General features: G+C 29.5%; 3 protein-coding genes across 3 annotated transcripts; 2 read left to right on the top strand and 1 right to left on the bottom strand.

Moving 5' to 3' along the window:
- Positions 1–1,236: 1,236 nt before the first annotated feature.
- Positions 1,237–4,419, bottom strand: LOC101495191 (uncharacterized). Its single transcript, XM_004512537.4, has 2 exons — positions 4,255–4,419; positions 1,237–1,675 (listed from the first exon to the last, which is right to left on the bottom strand). The coding sequence occupies exons 1-2, from the start codon at positions 4,344–4,346 to the stop codon at positions 1,471–1,473; spliced, it is 297 nt and encodes a 98-aa protein (XP_004512594.1). The 5' UTR covers positions 4,347–4,419; the 3' UTR covers positions 1,237–1,470.
- Positions 4,420–9,565: 5,146 nt separating this feature from the next.
- On the top strand, positions 9,566–13,235 carry LOC101494655 (uncharacterized). Its single transcript, XM_004512536.4, has 3 exons — positions 9,566–9,804; positions 11,696–11,870; positions 13,004–13,235. Exons 1-3 carry the CDS (start codon positions 9,669–9,671, stop codon positions 13,095–13,097), a joined length of 405 nt encoding a protein of 134 aa, XP_004512593.1. The 5' UTR covers positions 9,566–9,668; the 3' UTR covers positions 13,098–13,235.
- Positions 13,236–13,920: 685 nt separating this feature from the next.
- LOC101494343 (chlorophyll a-b binding protein CP26, chloroplastic) lies at positions 13,921–17,622 on the top strand. The gene is made up of 6 exons (XM_004512534.4): positions 13,921–14,337; positions 15,187–15,271; positions 15,393–15,443; positions 15,728–15,848; positions 16,520–16,654; positions 17,252–17,622. Exons 1-6 carry the CDS (start codon positions 14,121–14,123, stop codon positions 17,510–17,512), a joined length of 870 nt encoding a protein of 289 aa, XP_004512591.1. The 5' UTR covers positions 13,921–14,120; the 3' UTR covers positions 17,513–17,622.
- Positions 17,623–18,318: the final 696 nt, after the last annotated feature.

The raw sequence follows: 18,318 nt of genomic DNA, 5'->3' as shown, positions 1-18,318 counted from the left end.
TTCGTCTTTGTTGTAGATTTTGTACCAACTTTCATTACTCCAATAGCCGAATACTGCAATTGGTGACTTGCATTGGATTCTCACTGATGTTGTGCCATATGCAATTGTGTCGTTGTTGTCACGTACTCTAAATAATCATTGGCATCGATACCACTTGTTTATGATCAAACTTCTGCAAAAGAGCAAAAATCACAATTGTGGCTGAGTTTGCTCCAACAATAGTCGTTTGCACCATATCTCTAAACTTGGATTGCTGCCAACAATTCATATCATTCCTTCACAAAAAGAAAACATGAAAACTATCTTCGATGCTATCATCACACAAAACACAGTGATCATGACAATTGACACCCTCATCGTGTAGTCTCGAATGCGTTGGAAGGCAATTCCGACAAATTCTCCACAAAATATTTTTAACCTTTAGTGGTACCTTTAACTTCCATATTAGATTCCAACTTCCTTCCATTTAGATAGAAATTGTAAGCACTCCGGACAATATACATGCCACTAGAATCGATTTTCCAAACTTTGTAGCCTCTCTCACTAAATAAAAAAAAAATGTTTTGAGAATCTTTTGAGCGGTGCTAGAATACAAAGTTGCTGTAATTAAATATCTATTCCATTCTTTATGTCAAGGCATAAACAAACTATCAACACAAGCATTTGTATGTTGATTAGGCACCCCTATTGGGTTAAATATATATGTAAATATTGATTTCTATACGACCTTTAGTTTTTTTTTTTACTTTTTATCTTTGTTGTACTAATGACACTTTTGTTTTTTTACTCAAGACAACTTTTTAATTGGAGGGTGTAATGTCAATTGTTTCTTTTGAAGGGTGTAATGTCAACATTTTATGCATATTGACTTATTTATATGACTAATTGTCGTATAATTGGACTAGACTAAATATAAAAGAAGATAAAAATAAAATAAAAAATACCTTGTCCACTTTAGAAACAAATTATTTTGTTAATGTAGGTGCAGACAAATAGGAAAAAATATTGGAACAAAACACATTAAAGGAAGAAAGTAGTATTTATCTTTGATCTAGAAAAATGACTGAATAAAATGAAAAAAAAAATGCAGAAAAATAAAAATGAATTTCATAGTTGTGAAAAATAGAAAAGTGGATGAAATTTGTTGAAGTTAAGAAAATAGTGATTGGAGAAAGAATGAATGAACAAATAGATGAAAAAAAGAGAGAATGGAATGCATGCAAGAAAGGAACAAACTTGTACTCAAATTAATGTGTCATGTTCTTTAACAAATCTATTATTCTGGTTTTACAAATTAATTTGATATTAGTTTGTGATACATGACATTCTAAACTAAATAACACAATTGGAAAAGAAAAGAACAAGGATAAACATTTTTAGCAACAAAAGCTTAACAACCACTTTCAAAGTTCTTATTTCACTAAAAATGTTAATACCAAACAAATTCATGAAATTCCTTCTATTTAGGATTTATTCAAAGATATAGTGCTTGTTGACAGCAACAGAAACATCCCACGTACAACTCATCCCTTTAGGAAACACAACCAAGTCACCAGCACCAATTTCAACTGACTCATTTGCTCCACTTGGTGTTACCTTAACTTTTCCTTCTAAGAGATAGCAAGTCTCTTTGGCATCATAAGTCCATGGAAATTTGCTTGGAGGACAACCCCATCTGTAACATCAAAATAAGGACAAACACAAAAACAATTTTATGAAGAGAGAAAAAAAAAAGTAACTCGTTTCATTTATTAAACAGTTATTTTGGTTCATGAAAGTGTAAAGCGCTGTCACAATAGTCTTTGAATATATCAAAATTACAAATACAGCACTTCACAACTTTTAGAGACTAAATTGACTATTTACTCAATTTCATTAAAGAAATCAAAGTTGAGAATCATTTGGAAACAAACATGCAACGAAAATAGAGTGAATATATAATTTTAGACAATTTAAACAAAAAAAAAAACACTTTACTAGTTTATTTTTCACTCTTGATTAGTATTCTTAGATTTCTTTGTTATCCATAATAATCCAAGGTAAAATGAATTTCAGCTACACATTAAGAAACAATTGAAGTATTGAACCTCATCTCAATAGTAGATTTTATGAGAGATCAACATATACACTTTCAATAAGGGATTTTTAGCTACCAAACAATGAATGCAAAGCACATGACTAACTTATAGTAGTTGACTTGTTTATCATAAAAATAGTTCCTGATTCAGTTTAATAGCCTAAGAGAACACTTTGAGAAGAGAAATGTTAAAAACATATTCAATCTCTGTAGCACCGACACTTTAGATTGTAGATGTGTCTGGTATCCTACATGTGTTGATGTTCAATACCGATATGATACCAGCACTTTCATTTTCTCAAAATATTGTCTGAGTCTACGTGTCAGTATCAATGTTGTCATTGGTGTTCGTGTTTGTGTCAATGCTTTATAGTGTTCGATACTTGTTTTAATCACAGAATGCTCTAGTTATCATTATCATCTTTACCCTCAAAATAACCGAACATCACGAGAAAACTCATGTTTGACATCCCTTATCGTATATCCAAACATAAAGAAATCCAAGCAATTCTTATTAATGGAAGAAGAGACCTATGTTGTTCGTCTTAGATAGCAGTGTGGAGCGTCGAACCTTAAAAATGGGATAGTGGGGCCGGGGATAGCAGGATGACTACTATTGCAAAGGCCAAAAAACAGTATATAAACTAAACATAAAATACGAACATTATACAAAAATAGTAAAAAAATAGCAAAATACACAATTAAAGAGGTAATCATACTTAATAACCAAAATACAACATCAAAATCAAGTTCGAATAGTAATGGTAATCAACAAAACAGAGAACAAAACAGAATCACAAAAAGAACGGAAACAACAGAGCAAGAACATAACAATGCTAATCAGAGCAAGAACGAAACAAAACGATGCTGAACAGAGCAACAAAAGAACGAAACAGAGGAAAAACGAAAACAAATTCTTTTTCACAATGCTGAACCAGCCCCTTTGTGGGTTTATAATAATAAAAATTTGGGTTTAATTGGATGCGAAATGACCTACATACCCTTAAAGAAGAATAAAAAAACAAAAAAAAACATGTGTTTCTGAAAAAGCCCTCGAGCGAGACTGATAGGAGGTTGGGCTAGGATAGTGGGTCACGATGATAGGAGGTTTGCGGTCGGGAACACCGCTACTGTCAAACGCATTTTTCAGATCGGTGGCATCGTGGCACACCGGAATTGACAACATTGGAAGAGTTTGAGTATAGATTTGAGATGTCCACATGCTAATATTGTCTAAGACTAAGATACTAGTTATTGCTCCTACACTACAACAAGTAAATAAGCCTAGTCAAGAATTGTGTGAACCAAAGATTGAACTCGAGTACTTTCAGTCAATTTGACCCTAAATGAAACTCATTAACTTCAAGTAAATTTTTTTCATCTTAACGTGTCAGTTCCCAAATGAAAGGTACCTGGTAATCTAAATTTCGACTAAGAAGTAAGTAAAGTCTAACCAATAATTATTTGAACCAAATATCAAACTCCGATACTCCTAATCAATGATGCAATGTGACCTTAACTAAAACTCATTACTCTTAACAAAACATAAGTGAATGCTACAGTGGACCACCACCGCAAACCAGTGGTTAAAAGGCACCCAAAACTCTAACGAAGATCAACGACACTCTTCAGAATGGCCTCATTGTCTTTATGGCTGAGACAATAACTAGATCGAACCCAGTTCGATAAAAATAAAAGAAAAACGAATACATCCAAAACTCAACTTGTCGAATCGATATCAATCAAATCACCATCTCAGGCATAAAGACAGATAGAACTATTAACTTATACTTCAAGGAGTTTTGTGCAAAACATAATGAAATAAAAGTCACAAAAGTACATCTTGAATTTTCAATTAATTTAAAAATATATAATATCACAAACTTACAAGCAATAAACACCAAAGATGCTATTATTAAAAGAAAAATGGATACTAACATTTCTGTTCATAAAGCTAGTATCTTGCTAGGTTTACAATCCAATTTCAGAAAAATAACCAAAAACATAATACAGTAAGTATAGGGCATAATAATCAATCTAAGTATATTATAGCTCATTTTTATGGAAAAAAATAACAATTGTTGTGAAAATACAAAATACATGCCCTAAAATAATGGAAAAAAAATGTAGAAAATGTTGCGATGGAAGATGAAAAAGGGAAGAGAGAATTTAATTACTTGGACCATTGCTTAACACCAAGTTGAGTGAGTTTTTCCTCAGAAGGGTTTGTCTCAACCTTGATTCCCAATTTCTCAGTGATATTACTCATACTCTCTGCAAAACCAAGTGTGAATCAGGTTGACAGGGTATCTTCTTTAGAAGGAAATGAATGTTAGATTGTACAAAAAGGATGAGTAATATATATTTTATTTCTAAACCATTAATTTTATTTTATATTTATTACGGTGAAAAACACATTAATAGGTGTAAATTATTTTACACTGTCCGTGTATAATAATTAAATTTTTTCATTAGTTGTGTGTATTTATTATTGTGGAATACATCTTATAGCAGTTTTTATAAACAATAATTAAAAATGACAATTTAATTCATATTGATTTATTATTGTTAACAATATTTAGTTAACGATAAATCGTTTTATAGAATTTATGTTCTAATCTTAATTGGAATAATTCTTAATTAGATTTAAGTTATCTTTCTATTGAACTTCGAGACCAAAACGTGTTGTCCTTGACAATCAGAGGATTAAAACAAAAATATATCGTGACAATAATATTTCAATTAATTTAAATATTAATTAAATTTGGCCTATTTTTATCTAATAGGAGGGACTTCACCATCAACTCAACTCATACTTTATTCAATTTGAAAAAATATATTAAATAAAACATAGGTCAAATTTAATTAATATTATATTTAAAATAAAATAAAATATTTTAAAAAATTCAGGCAAAATATTACATGAAGTTTGCTTTTCGTGGACAAAATGATTTATGTAACATAAAAAAACTTTAATTTAACGTTGATAAACTACGGTGTCACGTAACATTATACTTCAAGATATTTAACAATATGATGAAGTATTTTATTAATGCGTAAATTTGATGTGTTAAATGTCTCACGGTCATAATCTTAAGTCTCAAATTAATGATTTATCACAATTCACATCATAAATTCTTGTTCAGAAAAATTTCAAAACCACTATTATAAGAGAAATTATCACTAATAAGATAACACATTTAATAAATTTTGCATCTACAATTATAATTAAATCTTATGTAATTCACTTTAGTTTAGATATATAACCTACAAAAGAGAAAATTTTGCTCTCATATTTTATAAGTCTTCATCTCACATTACTCCTAACATTTCAAGCATATTCACAATTTACATAAGTTGATATATTATTTTCTTAAGTCACATAGAGAAATAATGTCGACCTTATTTTTTAATTGATTTAATTTAATACTACAACCCTTTTTTTAATAGAAAATAACTTTTTTATTGAGTTTGATTTCTATTTAATTTACTATTATTTGTGTAAAAAAATTTATATCGACAATACATGATAACCACTTATTTGTGTGATTTTCAAAATAATTAAAATTAAATGTTATTGATAATCTAATAACTATAATTAATTGATAATTATAATTTTTGTTTATATAAGTCTTCATCTCACATTACTCCTAACATTTCAAGCATATTCACAATTTACATAAGTTGATATATTATTTTCTTAAGTCACATAGAGAAATAATGTCGACCTTATTTTTTAATTGATTTAATTTAATACTACAACCCTTTTTTTAATAGAAAATAACTTTTTTATTGAGTTTGATTTCTATTTAATTTACTATTATTTGTGTAAAAAAATTTATATCGACAATACATGATAACCACTTATTTGTGTGATTTTCAAAATAATTAAAATTAAATAGGAGTTTTGTGCAAAACATAATGAAATAAAAGTCACAAAAGTACATCTTGAATTTTCAATTAATTTAAAAATATATAATATCACAAACTTACAAGCAATAAACACCAAAGATGCTATTATTAAAAGAAAAATGGATACTAACATTTCTGTTCATAAAGCTAGTATCTTGCTAGGTTTACAATCCAATTTCAGAAAAATAACCAAAAACATAATACAGTAAGTATAGGGCATAATAATCAATCTAAGTATATTATAGCTCATTTTTATGGAAAAAAATAACAATTGTTGTGAAAATACAAAATACATGCCCTAAAATAATGGAAAAAAAATGTAGAAAATGTTGCGATGGAAGATGAAAAAGGGAAGAGAGAATTTAATTACTTGGACCATTGCTTAACACCAAGTTGAGTGAGTTTTTCCTCAGAAGGGTTTGTCTCAACCTTGATTCCCAATTTCTCAGTGATATTACTCATACTCTCTGCAAAACCAAGTGTGAATCAGGTTGACAGGGTATCTTCTTTAGAAGGAAATGAATGTTAGATTGTACAAAAAGGATGAGTAATATATATTTTATTTCTAAACCATTAATTTTATTTTATATTTATTACGGTGAAAAACACATTAATAGGTGTAAATTATTTTACACTGTCCGTGTATAATAATTAAATTTTTTCATTAGTTGTGTGTATTTATTATTGTGGAATACATCTTATAGCAGTTTTTATAAACAATAATTAAAAATGACAATTTAATTCATATTGATTTATTATTGTTAACAATATTTAGTTAACGATAAATCGTTTTATAGAATTTATGTTCTAATCTTAATTGGAATAATTCTTAATTAGATTTAAGTTATCTTTCTATTGAACTTCGAGACCAAAACGTGTTGTCCTTGACAATCAGAGGATTAAAACAAAAATATATCGTGACAATAATATTTCAATTAATTTAAATATTAATTAAATTTGGCCTATTTTTATCTAATAGGAGGGACTTCACCATCAACTCAACTCATACTTTATTCAATTTGAAAAAATATATTAAATAAAACATAGGTCAAATTTAATTAATATTATATTTAAAATAAAATAAAATATTTTAAAAAATTCAGGCAAAATATTACATGAAGTTTGCTTTTCGTGGACAAAATGATTTATGTAACATAAAAAAACTTTAATTTAACGTTGATAAACTACGGTGTCACGTAACATTATACTTCAAGATATTTAACAATATGATGAAGTATTTTATTAATGCGTAAATTTGATGTGTTAAATGTCTCACGGTCATAATCTTAAGTCTCAAATTAATGATTTATCACAATTCACATCATAAATTCTTGTTCAGAAAAATTTCAAAACCACTATTATAAGAGAAATTATCACTAATAAGATAACACATTTAATAAATTTTGCATCTACAATTATAATTAAATCTTATGTAATTCACTTTAGTTTAGATATATAACCTACAAAAGAGAAAATTTTGCTCTCATATTTTATAAGTCTTCATCTCACATTACTCCTAACATTTCAAGCATATTCACAATTTACATAAGTTGATATATTATTTTCTTAAGTCACATAGAGAAATAATGTCGACCTTATTTTTTAATTGATTTAATTTAATACTACAACCCTTTTTTTAATAGAAAATAACTTTTTTATTGAGTTTGATTTCTATTTAATTTACTATTATTTGTGTAAAAAAATTTATATCGACAATACATGATAACCACTTATTTGTGTGATTTTCAAAATAATTAAAATTAAATGTTATTGATAATCTAATAACTATAATTAATTGATAATTATAATTTTTGTTTATATATATATATATATATATATATATATATATATATATTTAATTTTTATCATTTAGACCGATGTATGGAATTTTCAAACTTTAAAAAATTATTTAATTAAAGGTTAAAGTACATTTTTTTTTCGTCCTTAATGTTTGATCTAATTCTCAAATAACTCATTTATATTTTTTCCCAACTAAGCCAGTTAAATGGTGCTCTATCTGCAACATTAACCTTGATATTATTGTCTGTTTGTAAAAATATTATTTTCTTTTAGTTTCGTTAAAATAAATGTCACATGGCTTGTACAATGCATGTAAATGAGGTATTTGTACATCCAAAAACTAAATCAAACATAAAAGATTAAAAGTGTAATTTAGTCTAAATTTTTTATAAAGTATTATAGTATTTGTACTCTTAGTTTGAAAAGTGTTTGTATATTTTAGATAAATAATTTTAATATTCATATTTCAATAAATAACAAAATATAATTGTTATCATCGTGACTCAATTAAAAATTACTAAAATATCCTTAAAATGAACCATAAAATATTATAAATAAAATATTTCCTAAATGAATCTCTTTATATACGTGTTTCGCACTTGTAAGAAAGAGAGTATTGAATTACATTATGTTTGATCTAGTTCTTAAATGTTCGAACTAATTTCCGAATGTACGAACAACTCATTTATTTATAGTAGAATTCTCTTTATTTACAACAACTAATTTTTAATTATAGTTAGAATGATAAATTTCTTATTTTGATTTTTCTCTAATTTACATGGTTAACTTTTGAACTTTTTTTAATTAAAATTACGAATTTTGAGTTATTTAAAGACTGAGTGGAAGAGAAAGATGACGAAGTGGTAAAAGATAAAAATTGAGCCCAAATGAAAACTAGTTTAAACTTAGAAGACCATAAGTGTATTTTTTACAAAACTTAAAGAACAATTTAAGAATTGTTTACTTTTATAATTTACCACATCAACACTAACTACTAGGGATGACAACAAAACCGCATCCACAAATATTCACTCAAAACCGTCCCAATTTTGACAAAGAAAATCCATTTTGATTGGATGCTGGTGCGGGTTTTTCTCAAAATTAAAACCAGAGACAAAAATAGATTTCGTTGATACCTATCCCGCATCCGCACCCGAATCGATTCTGCTACTAATATAATTGTCATTTTTAAATTTTATATACACATACATATTTAATATTTTTTAAATATTGAAAATGATAATATTCTCTATATAGAAAATATAACTTTAATATTTTTTAATTTTATTATTGTATAGTAATAATTATTTTATTATATTAATTATAATTATTATGACTTTTAAATTTATTATTTTATATATATGAATAACTGCAGACAGGGAAGTCAAAAACTTGATGTACGCAAAAATAGAGACTTAAATTTCACACTCAATAAAAAACAAAGACCAATGCAAGTTTTCACCAAACTAGTTCGATGCGAGAGTCGGGAGGCAAAACCATGTCTAATGATCACATGATATTTTTTGAACAGAACTATCGAAAAATGATATTTTTAAGACAAAAAAAAAAAAAATTAATGTTATAACCGAAATACACCTAAAAGATGAGAAACAAAGACATCAAAGAATGTATCGAAAACTCGATTAAAAAAATTAAAAGTACAAATTAAAGTTGATGTATAATTGATTGACCGAGTGGACTCAAAAAAAAAAAAAAACTTGGAAAACGAATTCAAAATTCAAATTCACAAATTGATTAAATAATTTTGACTATATATAAATGTGACGACTCACATGAGTATTTGGTGCAGTGTCCCAATCACACCAATCCAATACTCTAATTTGTGTTTGCATCTTCACATCATCAAAAAAACAGAAAGATGAACAACAGTGATGATGACAAGGGTTTGTTGTGGAAGCTTCCGGTTGTGAAGTCTAACAACTTCGGTAAAGTGGGCCCCGCATTCGGTTTTGGTGCTGGTTGCGGTTTTGGATTCGGACTTGGTCTTCTCGGAGGTAGATACTCAAATTCTAGTAATCAATTCAATTTTCCAATTATCCTTTTGCTAGATTAGTTTGTTATTTATTTATTTATTTTTTATTATAATTAATCACTCTGGAATAAAATATAAGCAATAATCGTAACTAAAGAGTTGATGTATCTGGTCTAAATTTAAGATCAGATGCATCAACTTTGCATATTTATAAACTTTGTTTAGTTGGTATTGTTAGAAGGATTGATGATTTGGCTGTGATAGTAATGAAATTAAAAGGGAGATAGCTATGTAGTATGATTATTGATTGATTGATTGATGGGGTGGTGTTGTGAAATTTTAGGGTATGCTTGGATTTTTGGTATAGCTATGCATGAAACGTAAACATTGAGACGGATATGTCGACACTGATAATAATTTGGAAAAGTAAAAGTAATTGAATTGACTATAACTATATGTTTAGGTGTTGGATAGTGGACGTGTTTTTCAATATGAAGTGTTGATGCTACATAATGGTATTGGGTAGAATGGAATGGAGTTGAATGAAATGAAATAGGAGTTATATTTTATGAAATGAATGTTATGTCATTCCATTCTATTCAAGTGTAATCTTCTACCCTTTACCACCGATTCAAACATAGGCTTAATGTTTGTTGAATGCTTTGCCTTAATCTTCACTTGCTTGAATATGGAAACATGGATATTGCTTATTTGATAGTTCTATTTAGATAAGGGGGAGGAGGAAAAATGGGGGGAAGTTGATTGCCTTTAAGTCATGGAATCATGTTGTTATGGATCTGAATTTGTTCGATTTTATTTTGATGGATCGTGTCTTGACTTGTTGTTTTCGATTGGTTTTCAAAAGTCAAAATATGAGCCATCCATGTGGACCTGGATTTTTCATTTTGATTTGGAGGTCCATGTTTTGACTTCTTGTTTTTGATCGGTTTTGAAAAGTCAGAATATGAGCTGTCCTTAATTGGATGAATGAAATTGCGTGACTGTGTGAATCTGGGGTTACCCTGATTGCAGGGAATCTGGGTCCAAAATCAATCAATAGGCAGTTCAAACATTTTGGTGTACTAGACTTAGTTTTAATTGTGAATTTTCTGGTTTTATTGGAATATTTGTCCTTGAAATGGTATATTTTTGTCCATGCCTTGATAGCTTTGAAGGTTATTAAGCATTGACAATGCATGTTATATAATGTGAGGGTACTTTTACTGAAATCTGTGTTAGTCTTTGCTTAGTGGATTTTTGCTTCTTCTTAAACAAACAAAAGAAAGCCTTGGAAAAGCGGAGCCCTTTTGGGATAATCTTCTGTACTTTCTGTGTCTTTTGCACGGATCTCACAGAGGCCTTTATGATGAATTGAAACCTAATTCAGCCCTAACTATGAGGACCATGTGATTTTGTCAATCTGTCCATAGATTTGGAATGTGTTACGCTCTCTTTGTATGCTAAGTTGTGAACATTTCTTGTGATTTGTACTTTGTCCATCAATTTTGAATTGTGATGCTATATTTGTTTGGTTTGGACTTCTGGGCTGTGGCGAGATTTTTTGTGTTGGTTGCTTTTATTGTGGTAAGCTTCGTTACTATGTTAGAATGTTGAATATTTAAACAATGTTGATGCAGTATTAAGTTGTGCTTGGATACTATAACATGTTTTAAACAATGTTGTTAAATAGCGGCTATAGCACTATAACATAGAGGAATTTGAACAACTCGCTATTGTTCTGCAATATGTTATTTAGAATAAAATATTGGCAAATAGCGGCTATATAGTTGGACTATAGCACTATTGCGTAACAATTGACAACTATGGTTTTAAACAATTTCCTATGTCTATGGAGATTCTGCATTGTTTTATGCTTCAGAAATTCTCATGCAAAGTACTTTTTCTGATTTCAGGAGTGGGTATTGGCCCTGGAATTCCTGGCTTGCAAGTTGGTTTTGGGTTGGGTGCTGGATGTGGTGTTGGTTTAGGATTTGGTTATGGCATGGGAAAGGGAATTGCACAAGATGAGTACAGAAGGTACTCTAATGTCGGAAATCCTTTTCGTGGTTCCGGAAGCATTATTTCTGAGTATGTAAATTCCCTACTTTTCCTTATTTTTATGCCTTTCTTAATGCAAATAAGCTCATTTACTTGCTTCTTTTATGTTATTTCTTTTTATTCTTTCACTGATAATTATTTAACAAACCTTTCAAATTTTCTTTGCCATCTTCTACTTTTAATGCCAAATGAAACGCAAATCCTGTCTTATATTGTTTTAATTGACTAGACATTCTGTCTGATATAATTGTTATTGTTGTCTTTACATTTCAAAGATTGATTGTTCATGATTCATCCATGAGACTTAGGTTTCTGTCTCCTTAGAAATCAAGGACACTGGACGACCTTACTTGAACATGATATGTTCTATACGCTCGCACAACTATGTCCTCGATTTCTATGGAGACAACATTAGTCTGGTGGATGAATCAATAAACATTCATTTGTACAGTTATTTTGCTCCAAATAACGGCTCAATGGATGTGGTTAGGTTCAAATATTTATTTTGGTCCAAATATTTATTGAAGTTGAGACTGAGAATACATGCATTAGGTAATTAGAAAGCTAGAAACTGTTGGCATAAGACTTTTAAGTTCACATGTAGAGGGTGTAACAAACACAAGACCCTGAAAAGCAAGTTTTGGTGAACTTTTGAATAAGACTATGATTGAACCACCAGTTTTCATAAAGAATAAAGAATTTTGATATAATATGAAAAGTTTGCAACCTAGCTATTTATGGAATATGCATTCTTCGGGCATGTTACTTTGTAATGTGTATGATTACATATTATGCTTTTTAAATAAAATAAAATAAAATAAAAAGGGTAGAAAGCTGAGAGAAGGACATGTTAGAGTCTGTTCTTCTGCTAGTAAATAAATAAAAAGAGAGAAATCTATCTCGGGGATTCGGGTTACAGTAGTAATTGTGTCACGCAAAACTGTGTTTCCACCATTCAATCTTAATCAACGGTTGAGATCAATTAACTGTATAAAATTGACCGAGTAATCTGAACTGTCCAATCTCAAAGCGATAACCCATATTGTTTACAGCGTGATGTAGTAACTGTAGCAAATCTAGGTCTCTATAATTTTTCTTTTAATATCTGAAATTCTTCTGTTGCAGGTTTTTATCTCATTTTTAACATTTTGTCTTATTTTCAGGGATGATATTACTGCACTTGTGGATGACATTGTCATAAATACTAAAAAGCTTATCAAGGCAACATCAAGAGAACTTGACAAGTGGAGAAGATGATGGAATTGTCCATTTATTTTTTTTATGTACAATTGTATTCAACTAAGAACTATATCAGAGGTGTCAACGTAATTGAGATTCCACAATCTTATAGTTAAAAAAACATATATGTTTTAATATACTGGATGATTTGCATTACGAATGAGTTTGTGTTTATGAATACGATTTTTTGTGATCAAAGATCTGGATTGAACGCAATTAAAATGTCATACATGCAAAACATCTTGGTCGTTGGATGCTGGTTCATATTCCAAATTTTTATTTAAAATATAATTTGGTAATGTTGAAATATAAACTATTCGATCTTGATCGACGGCCAAGATATCTAACTGCACTATTTTGTCTGCAATATTTTTCTAATGGCATTGATTGTATCATTTTTAATCATCAAGTTACTTATGGCAATTGAAGTTACAAGCCTTGTATCTTTCTAAATTAAATTTAACAAATCATTCATCCGTGACTTATTCAAATTCTTATTCCACACTACAAGTCCACCAAATGGTCCCAACAGAATATACTAAAAAAAGTATTTTCATCAAAACTGTAACATCTTTCAACCGTTCGATTTAGTCGACAACTGATATCATTTCACTGTAATCTGCACTGTCTAATCTTAAATCAACGGCTGAAATTAATTACAGCGTAAACTACATGATTGTACTGCAGCAGGCAATTCAGATCCCAAAATGAATGGTAGAAAAAAACTTGAAGAAACAGATAAAACATGTTATCCAAACACAAGCAACCAACCAGATCAGAATCTAACCACATCAGCAGCATCATCACCCATGTATCATATTCTAACCAATCAAAACAAAACATTGGATTTCACATCTTTAACATAAACCAATCAAAAACCATGATCATGAATCTGACGTGTCATGTCTACATCCACTAAACCATGCATCATATACAACCTCATTTTCTTCATAATTTTTCAACACTTCCATTGTGTGAACTACAACACATTCATTTCATCCACCTTAGTGTATTTTTTTTTGAAGGGGTTTCCAAAAAAACATGGCTTCTATTGCTGCTTCAACTGCAGCTGCTTCACTTGGCATGTCAGAAATGCTTGGAAACCCTATCAACTTCAGTGGTGCTACAAGGTCTGCTCCTTCTCCTTCTACACCTTCTACCTTCAAAACTGTTGCTCTTTTCTCTAAGAAGAAGGCTGCACCACCGCCGAAGCAGAAAGTGTCTACTCCGGCCAACGATGAGCTCGCCAAGTGGTATGGTAAGTCATCAACAACAAGTTTTCTATGTTAGCAAAACTGTTAACTGAAAAGTTGATGTATCTGGTCTTACTCGTCTTATTGGTCTTAATAAGACCAGATATGTTCTATATCTCATTGTTTAAGCTTGTTTTTTTTAACAATGTACAATGTTCTCTAAGGTTAAGTATTCATCAAGTAAGCAAATATAGTTAATGTGTATTTTGATATTACTTTTTCCGAATTTGAAATATAAGTAAAAAAATATATATATGAATTTGATACAAAATTTAGACTAAATATATATAACTTTTTGTTTATAGAAATTTTATAGTATAATTTATTGTTTAGTTTTTTTAATGTCTTATCTCTTTACATTTCTATGCATCTTTGGTATTGCAAAGAATCACTATAGTTAAATGTATATGATGTAGGCTTCATTGGCCGCAGACACATAAAAAATCTTAATGTCACAGTTTAGGATGGCATATACAAAACTTTTTTAAAAATATGTCTATTATCTATAGTTAATGACATACATTAGTGCATTCTTGGATTGACATTAAGTTTTATAAAATTACAGTGTGACGTGATTTGGTATAAGTTATGCTTTAGAGTTTTAGTAAAATTACCATTTCATTGTAATTTTGTCAGATTTATTGTCAATCCGGAGATACACTTTAAAGTAGAAAGATTGAAGACTTTATTGATTATACTTTTTAAAACTAGTTTTCTATTTTTAAAAGTCTATAGAACAGAATTTGTACTTTTTTAATTTTTATAAAACAAAAAACTGTTTTTGAAAAGATAATCAAACATACTCTTTGAGTGATTGAAATTTGAAAAATTGTTGATAAAACTTTTGGTGGCAGGTCCTGACAGAAGGATCTTCTTGCCAGATGGTCTCTTGGACAGATCTGAGATCCCTGAGTACTTGACTGGAGAAGTCCCTGGAGAGTATGTCACTTCTCCTTTGAAACTCCTTTAACTCACATTCACATTCACATTCAAACTCTAACTTTAATATTGAAATTTTGGTTTTTGTTTTGCTTAATATGTTTTATGTGTGTCTATGCAGCTATGGTTATGACCCTTTTGGTCTAAGCAAGAAGCCCGAAGACTTCGCGAAGTATGTCTTAATTTTACAACGTACTCCGATATATATTCCCTTTAAAATGAAATATAAATAAAAATAATAATTGAAGAATTGATGTATCTGGTAAAAATTTAGTTCTAATACATCAACTTTTCAACTATTATTTTTTACCTATATTTCATTCTAAATGGAGTACTTACATACATACGCACATGTATCTGTGTGAATAGATAGACACACAAATACATTACAAATATATATGTTTGCACGTGTGCGCTCGTGTTATATGCTTATATTGTTACATGAATTTTATGCAGATATCAGGCATATGAGGTGATTCATGCTAGATGGGCAATGCTTGGTGCTGCTGGATTCATCATTCCTGAGGCCTTCAACAAATATGGAGCTAACTGTGGTCCTGAAGCTGTTTGGTTCAAGGTTTGGAAACCTCTAATTGAACTTTCAAAGCATCTACTTTATTAATGCATTATTTTTGTGTGAAACTCGACTAATGATTTTCAATATGATAGATTATTAGGATATCGTTTGATCTATGTAGTTGACACATATTTGTCATGTTTGGATAAACAACTTAATTAAGTACTTATAGTATAAACGCTTAACATATAAATTTTTGTGTATAAACTATTTCTATTAAAAAAGATAAAATAAATTCAAAAGGTTTTCATATAAGGTATAAGCTGTTTTCGTAGGATATCTTAAAAAGTTTATGGGAATAAGCTGAAAACAACTTATGAACATGTCATAAGTTGTTTCCATAAACTATCCTAGATAGTCTCACAAATACTTATGTCAGTAGATAATCTCGAATAAGCCAATCCAAACATGCGATAAAACTCAGTTCTCGTTATTGTTGATACTCACCAAAGGAATTTCAATATATTTTTCTTATCTTCAATTTTTAAGTGTTCATTGTAACCATGTCTTAAACTAATCCTAATTAATGTACAAATGATCTTACTTTATTTTCATTGCAATTACTTTCAACATTTCAATTTAACACATAGCAATATATAGCATGTCTCATATAAACTCACCTTCATTGAAAACTTTGTGATTTAATTTAATTTTTTTTTAAATCAATGTAGACAGGAGCTCTTCTTCTTGATGGTGGTACATTGAACTACTTTGGAAAACCAATCCCAATCAACCTTATTGTTGCTGTTGTTGCTGAGGTTGTTCTTTTGGGAGGTGCAGAGTACTACAGAATTATCAATGGACTGGTATGTTAATTTCAATATTTCTTTGCAGCCATTGTTAATATATATTTTTCTCAACCTTTTCTTATATCCATAAAAATTTATATCAAAATTTAACTACTATACATTAACATGCAAAATAATTTTACACAAAACCAATCATATCTCATTACATAGATATTTGTCTAATATTTAAGGAATGATTTTATAACATGATATTATATTGATATCTAATCAGATGTATGTGTAAAATTTTGGTATATAACGATTAGACTCATGTAATTAAAGGAAGCTTAATATTTATCCAAATAAACCATCCGGAAGAAAACCAAGCCCTACATTAAAAAGAGATAAGACCTGAAAAAAAGTTTTTAAAAAGAGACATATTTCTCTTTATATGTCAGTTTTGTAAGGATGAATTAGGTCAAATATAAAAATTTAATATGATATCAGATCCTCTCTAGGAGACCTGATCTCTATCCCTCTGAGGTTATAAAGTCAAACTAACTCATGCACATATAAAAACTTAATATGATATCAGATTCCTCTCGAGGAGACCTGATCTCTATCCCTCGTGGTTATAAGGTCAAACTAACTCATGCACCAACCTATTTGATGTAGGAATTGGAAGACAAGCTTCATCCAGGTGGTCCATTTGATCCATTGGGACTAGCAAATGATCCAGACCAAGCTGCAATTCTAAAGGTGAAGGAAATCAAGAATGGAAGACTTGCAATGTTTGCCATGCTTGGTTTCTTCATCCAAGCTTATGTGACAGGAGAAGGTCCTGTTGAGAATATTGCTAAACATCTCAGTGACCCTTTTGGAAACAACTTGCTTACTGTCATTGCTGGAAATGTTGAGAGGGCTCCAACTCTTTGAAATCAATCATCTTTCCATGTTTTTTTTTCTTCAGAAAGTTGAATGTACAATACATCTCACTTAAGGCATTTTGCTTTATTTAATGGAAGCCAACTCACTCTTTATTTTTAGTGTTTTTAATAGTTTGGTCCTTAATTTAAAGTTTTGCATTTTTGAACTTATTCTAATCTTTTGCATCCAATTAAATAAATTTATACCACAAAATTCAACTGAAAATAAACATAATTCTATGAAAGTTATTGTTGAGTGTCAAAATTTTGATGTAAAATAAGGGGTCTGATGTATCTTAGTAGATGAAGCGATGAACTGGTTAAGTTGTTGTGTGGCATAGACAATATCTAAACGAGTGGTGGTAAGATATAATAAGTGACCAATCGAACTCTTATAAGTTATCTTTATTTGGGAAGACGGAACTCAAGTCCTAATAAAGATGGGTAGCGAGACTTATAGGTGTGGAAATTGGTTTAGAATCGGTAAGACCTAAATCCTCAAGCAATTCAAGGCATTGCATTGACAAAGTTAAATGTCTCTTGAAGAATGTGTCACTTCCGACCCAAAGAAAGAATTTTTAACTATCCAAGATTCTTGATGTGAAAAACTTTGAGTAAAATGATTTTCAATTCATCTAAAAATGTCAAAAAAGTTCCAACCAAGATTACATCATACATGTAAACAAGCAATATTATGAAGGAATCTAGACTAGATTCAATGAACAAAGTATGATAGACTTGACTTGGATAAACCCATGAGATAGAAGGAATTGCTTAATTTTTCAAACTATTATCGAGTTCCGTGCTTGAGACCAT

Source organism: Cicer arietinum, chromosome 8 (genome assembly GCF_000331145.2).
Source record: "Cicer arietinum cultivar CDC Frontier isolate Library 1 chromosome 8, Cicar.CDCFrontier_v2.0, whole genome shotgun sequence".
Lineage (NCBI taxonomy): Eukaryota > Viridiplantae > Streptophyta > Magnoliopsida > Fabales > Fabaceae > Cicer > Cicer arietinum.
This window is presented reverse-complemented; position numbering and strand designations above follow the sequence as displayed.